The 13,887-nt window shown below is 37.1% G+C and overlaps 2 protein-coding genes across 2 annotated transcripts; both read left to right on the forward strand.

Moving 5' to 3' along the window:
- The first annotated feature begins 4,243 nt into the window (after nucleotides 1-4,243).
- Nucleotides 4,244-4,971, forward strand: LOC106414196 (histone chaperone ASF1-like). The gene has a single exon (XM_013854892.3). The coding sequence runs from the start codon at nucleotides 4,297-4,299 to the stop codon at nucleotides 4,768-4,770; it is 474 nt and encodes a 157-aa protein (XP_013710346.3). The 5' UTR covers nucleotides 4,244-4,296; the 3' UTR covers nucleotides 4,771-4,971.
- A 5,585-nt stretch (nucleotides 4,972-10,556) lies between these two features.
- On the forward strand, nucleotides 10,557-12,553 carry LOC106394964 (gibberellin receptor GID1B-like). The gene is made up of 2 exons (XM_048764954.1): nucleotides 10,557-10,931; nucleotides 11,176-12,553. Exons 1-2 carry the CDS (start codon nucleotides 10,893-10,895, stop codon nucleotides 12,211-12,213), a joined length of 1,077 nt encoding a protein of 358 aa, XP_048620911.1. The 5' UTR covers nucleotides 10,557-10,892; the 3' UTR covers nucleotides 12,214-12,553.
- The last annotated feature ends 1,334 nt before the right edge of the window (nucleotides 12,554-13,887 follow it).

Consider the following 13,887-nt stretch of genomic DNA (forward strand, 5'->3'; position numbering starts at 1 on the left):
GATCGAGACTCTCCTTTCGCATCACCTGCTATTAAATATCGATGGGTAATAGCCCGCACCGTCACATCCTCTTTAAAAACTTCATTACGAATATATACTTGATTAGATGTAGACAACATTTATCATATATATCTAGGGACCTTATATATCTATCAAACTACTTGCAAGATCATTTATTCATTGTCGACTTCATTTCCTTTTTGTTAAAAATGTCATTTTTAAATGGCGTTACTGTCCTCCCATGATTGAATTGTAACGACCCAATTCCCAGCCCAATGACTTTGACCCGTCAGAGCCCGTCAGTGTTGCAGGAAGTCCTTGGTGAGTCCCATATATAAACCATTAATTCCCATTATTTATTTTTCAGAAACCCTAAGCGTTGTAACTCTACAGAGACTGAGCCGTCACTCACACCTGAGATCATACCGCCGCCACCACCACGTCCAGAGCCGAGATCGACCAGTTCACCGCCGATCCCAGACGAAGGTAACCGGAAATCATCTTTCCGATTTGGTTTTTTAAAAACGGCCGTTCAGTCAATCGATCATAACTCACTAACCATTTGGAATTTCGTAATTCTAAGACCACCGTCGTGATCGTGACGTCGAGACGAGTCGGGACCAAGAAGATCAGACGGAGACTCGCCCGGACGCGCCGTCAAGCGCGGCTTTTCTCCCGCGTCGTTCCGCGCGTGTGGCACACGCGCCGCCGCCGTCCTCCACACGTTCCGCGCGTGGATCTCACGCGCCACCAGCACCCGCCGTTATCCGTCGCCGCCGTTGATTCCAGTAAGCCGCCGTCCTTTTTTCCGCCGCCGGTGACTCGGCCGGCGAATCGGCAACTCGCCCGAGTCGACTCGGCGAGTTAACTCGGATCCGGTTAACCGGTTGGGTTAATCGATTTTGGTTCGGTTTAGGTTAACCGGTTAATTATTAAATCGATTTCTGGTTTAAATTAATTAAATTGGTTAAGTTAAACCGGTAGTTAAAATTGATTTAAATTCGGTTATGGAAAACCGATTTGGTTCAATGCGATTTCAATTTGGTCAAGGGTTGACCGGCTTGGGTCAGAGTTGACCGGGTTGACCTTTGACCAGCGGGTTGACTTTTGACCAGATCGCCGGTTATCCGTTTTTAACCGTTCGAAGGGCGTTCTGACTCGATTTTTCGCCCTGATTTCAGATTTGGAGTCCATTTGAGCAGTTGGAGTTCATATCTATTACTTTTCCACGTTGCTAAGGTGAGGGTCTTTTCCCGAATTTCTCTTACACGGCTTAGAACCTCGAATAAGTATAATTTATTTCTAATGTGTTTCCGTCTGTGTGAAATCGAGTCTGTTATTGCCTGTTTAGTTTTTAGGTTCTTTGCTTAAACCGGAACTAGGGTGTTAGAGGATTCAACAATGATTGTTTCATTTAAAATTGGTAAATAAAAATAGTTCTTTTATTAGGAGTTATGTGATTGCTTGAGACGGATACAGAGACGGACTTCTGTATGCCGGATTGTGTGGAGGTTACGGTCAGCTATAGTCGACCGGTTGACGCGTAACCCAGGAGGTCGATAAATCGTCTACGTGCGTGTGTTACCGAGCACTTGTTCGGTGTGTGTATGAACCGAGCACCTTTTCGGTAGTGTTTTGGCCTGTTAGTGGGCAGCGAGTGTGCACCTCGCTAGGACTGTTGTGTGATCTTTGGGTACTTTAGGTACCGTGTTTGCAACGTGTTAGGATTAAATTATATTTATTCGGAGTGCTCTGTCCGGGTCCATGGACTTCGGGTTTAGTATCCCATACCTCACTGAGTGACTTCCCCGTTACTCACCCCTCATTTGCCCTTTCAGGTGAGACTGACGATTAGGAGATTGATCGGACAGCTGGTGCTTTTAGGCGTTTTCCTTTGTTCTATTTCTCAGACTTTTATTTATTATTTTTACGATTATTTCAGTTATTTCGACTATGAGATTTATGGATTTATTTCGTTATTTATATGAAAGTCGACTTTCAGACCTTTTTACGGATTTAAGATATAAGTTGTTGATTAGTAGCACGCCGGTCTCGAGTGTTAATGAGACGGGTGTTACATGAATATTATGCATCTTTTATATCGCGTACGTGCCACGTAAATAAATAACAATGCTTTTTGTCAACAGATAACAACGATTCTGCCCAGCTTTTTGGATTTCATAACAAAATTACATAGTTTTAGATTTTACTTTTTATTTGAAAAGTGAATGTCACCAAATAAATAAAAGAAGCCATTGAAGCACCTACAAGAGGAAGAAAAAACAGCTTATGGATCACTAATCACGCTCTAGTTACACTGCTCCATGATATAGAATGACTATAAAGACACCATGTTTACCATTGCATGCTTGGGAAAACGGTGACTGAGCCATAAAGCATTTTGCCAATTGCCATTATTGTGATGAAGGTTTATGGGACCATTTATTTATGTTTTATATCCTTTTCCTGCTACTGAACTGTAGATTTTATTTGTCAAATATGTGACCTTTAAGCATTTAATTTTGAAATATTTATGTATATAAACAAGTAAACTAATTATATAGATTTGATTTTGTTATAAATGGCATGGTCAAGGAATGTGGTCCTCAAGGCGACACACCATATAATTTTCTCAGCCTTTCCTTTTTGGACCATATAATTTCATGTAAATTGGACCACTAGTCTCGTATTATCCCCATCTATTCTTTTTTTTGAGCAACATCCCCATCTATTCTATCACTTCACTTATTACCTATCGTTTCACAGCATCTTGTTATACGATAACTCTGATAGTTTTCTGATATCAGATAACTTTCTGTGGATTTAAAACACGGGCCTCGTGAAGGGCCATTAGATAATGCGCGAGATGTATAAGCCCATGAGTGGCCCAATCTAAATTATATTATTGTGGCTTGAATGCATCGCTTGCCTTATAGAAGGGACGGCTCCGAGGCACGGACGGCCCGGGCCAAGCCCAATGAAACATTCGCCTTGGACCCCCAAAATTTTTGAAAATTTTTATATGTAAATAGGCCCCTAATTTGTAAAAAAAAGATTTTTAGGCCCCCAAAATTTTGAACTCTTTACTAAATCTCAAAATTCTCGGGGCCGGCCCTGCTCCGAGGGGCCAAATCTAGATCGAGAACGACGTTTATGGTTTGTGTCGACGCCACCCTGATCATAACCCATAATATAGCCAAATGACTCGTGTATAGGCTCACAATGTCACACTTGTAAGTTGTAATCATGCATGCACGTAAAGTTTGATTGTACTATTAAACAATTAATAGATTTTGATCTATGGAGAATTTATGTTTTAATTAAATATAATACGATTTGTGTCTTGTGATGACTTGATGAGTGGTGCCAAATTATTATGCTCGAGACAAGATACCGCCCATATCTTTGACACTTGGACTTACATGAACATTTCACTCTCTTTCCTTTTTCATTCTAGAAGACTTGAAAGTTGAAACAGTAGTGGAAAAGAGAAGAACTTCAAATCCGAATTGTAATAATAATAATGGAAAAAAAGAGAGGCTTATTTTAAATGGTTTTTATCTTTTTTTTTTTTTTTTTTGATAACATTAGTGTGATCCAAAGGCTTTCTAGACCCAAGGACTAATCACTACGAGGCCCACACGATCCGCGTTTTCTTACCACTTAAGACGTTCCGGGTGGCCAAGGGGAATCAACCCAGGGCGGTACTCACAGCTGTGAGTCCTTTACCACTAGGCCAAGACCACTTGGTTATAAACCTTTCTGTTAATCTTAAAATATCCATTTAAACATATTAAACTTTATATATTTCTATTTGGCCCGTATAAGTTTGGATTTCGGTTCAAGTGGTTTACATGGTGGACCATAACAGATGATTGATCCATCTCCTGACAATAGTCGGAAGGTATTCCAAACTCGGATCATGCAGTATGGTATGCTTTCGGGCTAGTCCACCCTGTATCACTAAGTACCTTTTTTTCAGGGACGACCGGATCAGCCGATAGGCCTTATCAAAAAAAAAAAAACTTTATATTTTTTTTTTGTTTAATATGAATAAGATTAGTTCGGCTCTACAACATAAATCACTACTATTTGCATACAACAAATGCACAGACATCCCTTCTAGAAACCGTCGAGTTGAACCCCACATAACAAGCAGCACACAATCCATTGTTTTGTTTGCTTGTTTGTTTGGATATACATTATAAATATAATAGACTATTAAAGTGCCCAAGAAATCTGATTTTCCAACGTTATCTTCTTTTAGTCTATGATCATATATATAAACAAGAGAGGATGCATATCTTACCCCAACTTATTACGTTCCGTGTGTTGTGTCTTTTGTCATTGGTAGAAGAAAAAGACAAAACTCAAATTATGAACACGAAGAACAACGTCCTTGTGGACGTGTCACCATTCTTGTTATTCGAAGCATCTGCAGATTCCGAAACTCGTGAAGAAGGTGGCCACGATGGATATGATGATAAAGATCATGGGAATGATGCTGAGTCAACGAGTCAGGTGACGGGTGGGTCGGCTGATTTTGACTCGGTGGAGATGGAAGAAGAAGAAAAAGAAGAAGAGCTAGTCACGGGAGAGAAAGAGGAGGAACACGATGAGGAAGAGGTGAATAGTCACGGGAGGTGGCCGGAGAGTAGAGAAAATGAAAGCGGGAGCGTTGATTCGTCTTGCACGAGGAATGATGAGAGGTTGATGAGGAGGAAGATTGAAAAAGATCGAATGTTTTGGGAAGCTTGTTTAGCTTCTTAGCCTGTATGCATCAAATTATTAATTAGTGTGTTATTGTATGTTTGAATATATTGTTTAAAATACCTGTATGTAATAGATATGTGATTTGTCAGCTAATCAATTATGCATTGTAAATTTATATTTATTGAATTATAGTTGGTTTCGTGATGATCATCACCATTTTAGTAGATAGTCAACCACGGGTTAAAAAGACGAAATGAAATTGACAAATGAATAGTTAGTTAACCTTTCCGACTTGTTTATCCTATTGGGCCATTGAGTAAAGCCCATTTAAGTTAAAGCAATCCACTCTCAATTTTTTGAACATTTCGTTTCTTCGACGCTTTGCTTTAACTGGGTGGAACAACGGTCTTCGAATCTCAGAGAGCTTTTTTGGAGTCCGATCATATATACCTTTCAGATCAATCCCAATTCGAGGAAGACGATGATTATGCTCAGAATCCGAAGCAGAGATGGATTGGAGCGAGTGAGAGTAGAAGGACCTCACACTACAGTCTCTCAACTCAAAACCCTAATCCAGGATCAGCTAGCTGCGCAGCTTCACGCGGAGAGCGAGTTGAAAGAAGCTTGTGATCAATGAGGACGGTGGTGCTGATGTTAATTTTGAGGCGTTTCAGATGAATGATATGTGCGTCAGGTTGTTCAGGGAAGGGTGGTTCGAGATGGTGATCCGAAGCTCTCTAAGATGAAGAAAGAGGTGGTTGTTGGTGTCAAGGATCTTAAAGAAGTCGACAACGATTTCTCCCTCGTCGTCGTCAAGATCTTGGACTATCAGGCAGGGGGAATCTAGACCACATATTTAATGGGTGCAAATAAAAGTGCTTAGGGCAAGGATCGGACTTGGGATCCTCTGTGTTGATACAATCTGTCATGTATAAATTTTGCTTCTTCAGGGATCGTTGTCCATGTACTTTCCCGATAGAGAACCGGAACATTAGAACAACAGTGTGGGCTTTGGAAACAAAGAGGGATCGTCCAAGGAGACTCCCGTTCGTGAAGAGGATCTCTGATTTTCATCTGCTTCTCTTTGTGGCTCAGTTTCTGTTCAAGTTAAGATCTCTGATTTTCATCTGCTTTTCTTTGTGGCTCAGTTTCTGTTCAAGTTAAGGAAGAAAAGTTAATGTATTCAGTGCTAGTCTTTGTGTTCAAGTTCCTGTCTAGCAAAACGACTGTTCCAAGCTGGTAAGTTATTTTTTTTTAAGAAATATAAAATATTAAAATGGAAATATAAGTCCCGTGCCTCTCGCATGCAAAGCGAGCGCTCCACCATTTGAGCTACATCCCCAGATGAGTATTTATGATAATGGTCGTAATTTATAGAAAGTAAAGTATGAGAAGTATTATGTGGACTGGACTGGGCTGAAGTTTAATTCAACTAAAAAGGCCCAAAGTTGAAATGTTGGATGGTTGCTTCTGAAGGCAGAAAAGGACAAATTAAGAGGGGACAAAGCAAAAGATATACTTTTGTCGTCTTTTTCCACTTTTGGAAATTTATTCCCAAAACCTATAAAATTAGTAGTGGGAAAGACTTTAGTTAAAGCTCGTTTAAGCACACATTATTAGTCTGTCCATATGCGTATGAAAAAGAATGAAAGCACTAAAATGATTTTATTTTTGTAATTCTCCAATTTTCATATAATTATACTTGTAATCTCCATCGAATAGTAGGAGAGTAAATTTATTTCAAGTAAATTCACTAATAAATAACTGTGTAGAGTTACGTAGGCAGGACTATTAATGTTTCCTCCGCGGCTTGATTAATTGAGTTCAAATATTTCCCATCGCAAAAATTAAATAATTGACTGTACTTTAATTTTTATTTAGAATCAATATAATGAAAAAAAAAACAAAAGTAAGGAGTGGAAAATGGGGAGCACACGTATGGAAAAGACAAAATAGATGACGACAAAACTAAGAAAGCCCTCAAACGGACACGCGAATCATATACCTTAGCGTGTTCTCCTTTTATTCTCCTTTTAATTTTTATTTATTTAGTTGCGTTTGCGTCCATTATTATTTTCATCTTGGTTCATACCTTACCACAAATATCAACTTATGTGTTCATTGAAAAGATTGTTTGATCCTGTGGACATTTTCATTAACATTACGACAAATACAATTCGTTATATCTTTTCTTAGAGCTTTGCTGAAAATCGACGGTCCAAGTTGTATTAGTACACGCTTTAGGTGTCTATCAACATATGTAATACATGTTTGTATCGGGATAAAACAACGGGCTGAGATCTACTGTTTTGGTCCCATTCCCATCATCGAGAGAGATTCATGGTTTCTTGCTTTGTCAAATCCAAAAGATACACTAAAAGTTATAGTAATATGATCTAACTTGTAAATCTACAGACATTATTGAGAAAACAAAACTTGTATATTAATTTTGTTAGTTGAGGTTCACCATTCTCTTTTACTGCGGAGCCATCAAAGCTAGTACTGTTCGCCATTCTCTTTTGTTTAACTTCTTGCCTACCCTATCCTTTAATTCATTAATAGATTATTATTATATGTGTTAACATATTGTTTAAAATGTGGTTTCATGAGGGACATAACTTAGGTTCAATACGTTGAACCTTTAAATTAACCCCACATTTTATGACCAATCAAATTGACACATATATTATTAATTAAAAAATATTAAATTAAATAAAAATAGCTACAAAAAATAAAAACGTTAATTTTAACGACGTTAACGCTTTCAGCTAAACCCTAAATCTTAAATTCTAAACCCAAATCCCAACCCCTAAACCCAAACCCTATACCCTAAACCCTAATCCTAGACCCTAAACCCAAATTATATACCCTGAACCCAAAAACTAGACTATAAACCTAAACTCTATACCCTAAACCCAAGTCTTAGACCCTAAACCCAAACCGTAAACCTTAAATCCAAATTATATATCCTAAACCCAAAACATTAACTATAAGTCCAAACGGTAAATCCTAATCCCAAACCGTAAATCATAAACCCAAAACCTATACCCTAAACTCAAATCCTAGACCTAAAACCCAAATGGTAAACCCTACACTCAAACCCCAAACTTAAATGCCATAGGGTTTGAGTTTAGGGTCTAAGACTTGGGTTTAGGGTATAGGGTTTAGGTTTATAGTCTATTTTTTTGGGTTTAAGGTATATAATTTAGGTTTAGGGTCTAGGATTAGGGTTTAGGGTCTAGGATTAGAGTTTAAAGTATACGGTTTGGGTTTAGGGTGTAGGACTTGGGTTTAGGGTTTAGAGTTTAGGTTTATAGTCTAATTTTTGGGTTTAGGGTATATAATTTGGGTTTAGGGTCTAGGATTAGGTTTTAGGGTATAAGGTTTGAGTTTAAGGGTTTGGATTTGGGTTTAGAATTTAGGGTATAGGGTTTAGAATTTAAGATTTAGGGTTTAGAGTTTAGCTGGAAGCGTTAGTGTCGTTAAAATTAGCGTTTTTAGTTTTTGTAGCTATTTTTTGTTTAATTTAATATATGTGTCACTTTGATTGGTCATAAAAGGTGGCGTGAATTTAAAAGTTCAGGGGTGAAACTAATTTCTGTCCTTTCTTTCTTGAGAATACCTAGCTAAATGCATTGAATTCAATCCAAAAGGGTCATAAGAAGGATTTACTATTTGTCAAAGTTATAGGCCCGTGCCGGTCACGCGCTTTTCCACATCACGACAAAAATCCTAAGCCCATTCACACGTTTCACCTAATGGGCCCTATTTAGAAAAAGAACAACCAAAGAATTTATAGAGGCCAATACATTTATTTTCCAAGATATATATATATTTTTTGGTAATCTTCCAAGATATTTTTGTTTTATTGCAATGGGGAATTTAAAAGTAGTTGTTCAGAACATGAAAAAATTACAAATAAAAATTTACAAACCAAGAAATCTAATACTTCGTCCGTTTCAATATAGATGATATTTTAGGTGATTGTTTTTGTTTCACAATAGATGATGTTTTCACATATGTAGGTAACTTTATCAAAAACTGTGTAGTCAATTGTGGTTTTATTATTTTTGTTTATAATTAAATATATTAGTTTAAAATTATATTTTAATGTTTTTTTATTTAGAAGAAATAATTTCTTAATATGTATGCAAAGAACCTAAACTTTATCTATTATGAAAAGGATGGAGTAATTTTTTTTTTCTGTTCAACAAATTGTAAAAAAAACGATAAACAAAAAGATAAAATTATGAAAAATTAGTAGATGGCTTTTTACAGCCAAGGAGTGTCGTTTTCACCCAAAATATTGTGGTTTATTTCATAAACAACCTACTTACAAAATGACATTGTCTGTTTTTTTGCCAAATAAAATAAAATAGCTAAAATTAATTTTGTACACACATATTCCACAATTAATGCTTTGTAAATTTTAAAAGCGACATATGATAAGTTTACTCGTACGCTCAATTATTATCGTATAGATTTTATGTTTTGTAAAAGAAAAATAAACAGAAACTTTTTACCAAAATATAAAAAGAAACTGAAATGAGCAAAAATCCAACGTTGAAAGGCTTTGGGTCCATGACTCGAAAGGCATGATGTCATACCCCCAAAACGGAACACGTTTCGTCAGTAGTGGCAATACTCGTAATCTTGCACACCGGACGAGGGTGTTCTCGGAGTTTCAAAGCTGGGTTTTTAATAACCAAAAGAAAACAACACCACCCTTTTGTCGCCACATGCCATGGCGTTGGTCGCACGCTGTATAGTGTTTATTTGTTTTTTGACACCTTCCTTTAACTAATTTTATATTTTATTACTAACCATTTGGCATTTGCATTCACATTTTTAAAGAACTAAAAACCAAAACAACCTCTCTCTGTCTTTCGGCCTATCATAAGTCATCAAATTTAAAACAAGATCCTAATGCTTTTTTGTTAATAAGATCCAAAATTATATGAATTTTTTCTGTGTCTACATTACCATACTTTATAAGTATATAATTTTGGACATCCCATACTTTATTATCTATAATATATCATTAGACGATGAATGACGTTTTGATGGAACTTCTATTTTCTCACTTTTGTTTTTATCTTAGCTCGAATATAGCTTGCAAATTGTCTTTTTATAAGTGATTACATTTAACCAAGCGACAAAAAAACTTTGTATATGATAGAAAATAATTAATAAAATTTAGGAAAGCTTGGAATGTAATAGAAAAGTAACTAGTATTCTTGTGAACATACTATAGATATGCAAAATGATTGTAGAACAATTGCAATAGCAGAAAATGACAAAAAACAATTAAAATTTCTTAAAATCATACTTAGACACATAATCTATCTGCCAACTCATAAGAGGGAGTAGGGATTATCGATGAAAATACTAATCAGTAATGAAGTACTAGTAGCAGTATTTCACAATAAACATGAAAAATTGAAAATGAATTGTCGGAAGCTAGTTAAACATTTCTGTTAGTATTATATAACACAAGTAAGGTGAAATTAAAAGAAAAGGGAGGTGGTCAAAAGAAGCACTCATCAGGGAGCGTGTCAGGACTGGCGTGCCAATAGCCAATCCTAACTCTCTCTTCACATGACATCGTGTCCAATACATTTATTTATATTTATAATAATAAATTATATATATTTTGACTATAAAAATTTATTTTATTTTTAAAATTAATCAGCCGACTGAATTTAATAGCTAATTAGGTAAAGTAATTGAAAATGGCATTATCATCGTCGACAAAGGAAAAATTAAAAAATAAATAAAAAGAGAGAGAGAGAGAGAGAAAAGTGGAGAAAAGGGGAGGGACCCACATATCGAAACAGTAATAATCGGTCGTCCGGCCCATTCGTCACCGCCCGATGGGTTATTTCATCTTCAACATCTCTCCCCTTTGACTCTCCTTCTCTCTCTCTACGGACGAACCAGATAAAGCTCTCTCTCTCTCTCTCTCTCTCTCGCAGAAGAACTCTGTACTTTGCTGTCTCAAAAAATATCTTCTCCTTCTTCTGCTTCTTTGGAGCTGAAGGGAACCTTACTAAGATTTAAATGGTATGAAGAAGAGTCCGTTTCACTGAAATCAATTCTCCCTCAAGATAGATATTAAGATAGAGAGAGAGAGATATCTATTCTAGGAAGAAAAAAACACTCAGATTGCTGCTAATACTATGGCTGGTGGAAACGAAGTCAACCTAAACGAATGCAAGGTACTTCCTTTCTGGAGATTATTTTTTCTTCTTCTTTTATTTTTGTGAGATTATAATTCTCATTTGGGGTTTCATAAACCTCGTACATCTCCAAGTCTTGAAATTTAATTCTGAAACGATGAAGATCATCATTATCATCATATAGATTCATTTGTACGGATTTGATTTTTTACTTTTTTTAAAAAACGTCCCATCTGATGAAAAGATCTCTTCTTTCTGTTTTTTTTGTTGTTGTGAACTGTAGAGAATAGTCCCACTAAACACATGGGTCCTCATCTCCAACTTCAAGCTCGCCTACACCCTCCTCCGCCGCCCCGACGGCTCCTTCAACCGCGACCTCGCCGAGTTTCTCGACCGCAAAGTCCCCGCCAACTCTTTCCCCGTCGACGGCGTCTTCTCCTTCGACCACGTCGACACCTCCACCAGCCTCCTCACCCGCATCTACCTCCCCGCTCCCCTCTACCCCTCCCGCCACGGCTCCGTCGACTTGTCCGAGCCTCTCAGCACCACCGACATCGTCCCCGTTCTCGTCTTCTTCCACGGCGGCAGCTTCACTCACTCCTCCGCCAACAGCGCCATCTACGACACTTTCTGCCGAAGGCTCGTCACTATCTGCGGCGTTGTTGTCGTCTCCGTTGACTACCGGAGGTCCCCGGAGCATCGCTACCCTTGCGCTTACGACGACGGGTGGAACGCTCTCAAATGGGTCAAGTCCAGAGTCTGGCTTCAGAGTGGTAAAGACTCGAATGTTTATGTTTACTTGGCTGGTGATAGCTCTGGTGGCAACATAGCTCATAACGTCGCTGTGAGAGCGACCAGTGAAGGAGTTAAAGTTCTGGGGAATATTCTTCTGCATCCTATGTTTGGTGGGCTCGAGAGGACTCAGTCTGAGAAGAGGCTTGATGGTAAATACTTTGTCACTATTCAAGATCGGGATTGGTATTGGAGAGCTTATCTACCGGAAGGTGAAGATAGAGATCATCCCGCTTGTAATCCCTTTGGTCCTCGAGGTCAAAGCCTCGACGGAGTCAACTTCCCCAAGAGTCTTGTGGTTGTGGCTGGTTTGGATCTTGTTCAGGATTGGCAGTTGGCTTATGTCGATGGGCTTAAGAGGACTGGTCACCATGTTAACCTTTTGTATTTGAAGCAAGCTACCATTGGGTTTTACTTCTTGCCTAACAATGATCACTTTCATTGTCTTATGGACGAGTTAACTAAGTTTGTGCACTCCGTAGATGAGGATAGTCAAAGCAAGTCATCTCCTGTTCTTCTGACTCCATAGTGACATGATGAGGTCTGATCATGTTGATGCTCTTACATAAAGAGGAGAAGACTAGAAGATCAGTTTGTCTGGATCTTTTGTACAGTTTCCACAAGTATTGTCTAGTGTTCACTCATGTTTTTTGTTGTCTTTATTAGTCTCCTGAATCATCAGTATAAGTCCGGCTTATTGTGAGATGACGTTGGTTGCGCCGGAAGCAAAAACCAATTCTCTTGTCGGCATCTATCGGTTAAGGCTTAACCGGGAGATGGTACTTTCCTTTGTAGCGTAGGAAGTAGTAGTCTTTAATTGGTTCTAGAGTATAGAGAGTCAAAATACAAGACAACTAATTTGTCTTCAACATGTTGTGAGAAAAACCTTATCCTTGGTAATGGATTTGTAATGTTTTTTTTTTTGTTTTTTGAACAAAATGGATTTGTAATGTTTATATTACCTTTTTGTCTTGTTTCATTTTTGTTCATGCATTGATGATGGGTTTTCCCCTTACGAAATACAAATCTTTTTAAAACCCTTTTTTCCTTGTAAGTTTTCCAACTTCGAACCATCCGAGCATTTGCTCCACTGTTGCTATAATTGTTAAAAAGATTATTTTAAAAACATAAAATGAACAGAAAGACCCAGAAGTATTAAGTGAAAACCCTAGAGAGACATGTGGCAATGGCGTTTGAGTGAAGAAGTATAAAGAAGGAAAGAAGAGGAAATAAATGTGAGAGAAGAAAAAAGACAAGTGTTGTGTGTGCATTTGAGGCAAAAGCTTCACAATGCCAAAACCAAACCCCATCCACCCATATGAGAAAAAAGCTTACACAACCAAAATTAATATATATATATATATATATATTAAATAATGATTGGACAAAAATGTCAAAATCAACAATGGATTTTTCTTTTAATATTCTCTTTTAATAGTTTTGATTTACTTTGGCATCTTTTGCTTATTGCCTCTTCTGCATGTATTTGATTTGGAATTTTTGTTGTTTCCTTGTAGTGGTTATGAACTTTGGGAGGATAAGCATTGCATGGACCCCCCTCTTAGAGAAAACAATCTCTTTTGTCTACATATGTTTGTTTCTATATATTTCTACATATCTTTATATAATACTACCATTTAATAACCATGGCTTATGTGTGCTTTGTTACCCTTGTTTTATTATATACTTTTTCTTTTGGATGCCAAGTGGCTTGGAGAAAAAACAAAGAAAAGCGATTCTTTCTCCTTTGTCTAGTTGATAGTTTTTTTAACATATAACGAATGATACAATGAATGCATAAACATTTTACAGTTAATTGATTGGAATATAATTTAATTTTTCGATTATCATTGACTTTTTATTCCTAGCATCTTTCAAAAAATTCATTTTCTAATGCTACTATTTTGTTTTGTTTTCATGTTGTCAAACTATTTATGACTAAAGTTTTGGCTTATTGATGCGCGTTTGTGACCAAGACTCTCGACCGTTTGTCTTGTAATGAATGTCTTGGCAATTACTTGGGGAGAGTGTCTCTATTTTTTTTTTTTTATGCCATCTATTTTTTATTAGAAGGCCCAAAGACCAACAAAAGACAAAAAATATATTCTCTCCGTTTCATATTAAATGTCGTTTTAGAAAACAATTTTCGTTAAAAAATAAGTGTCGTTTTCGATTTTCAATACAAAATTTATTAATTTTATGC

This window comes from Brassica napus, chromosome C8 (assembly GCF_020379485.1).
Source record: "Brassica napus cultivar Da-Ae chromosome C8, Da-Ae, whole genome shotgun sequence".
Classification (NCBI taxonomy): Eukaryota; Viridiplantae; Streptophyta; class Magnoliopsida; order Brassicales; family Brassicaceae; genus Brassica; species Brassica napus.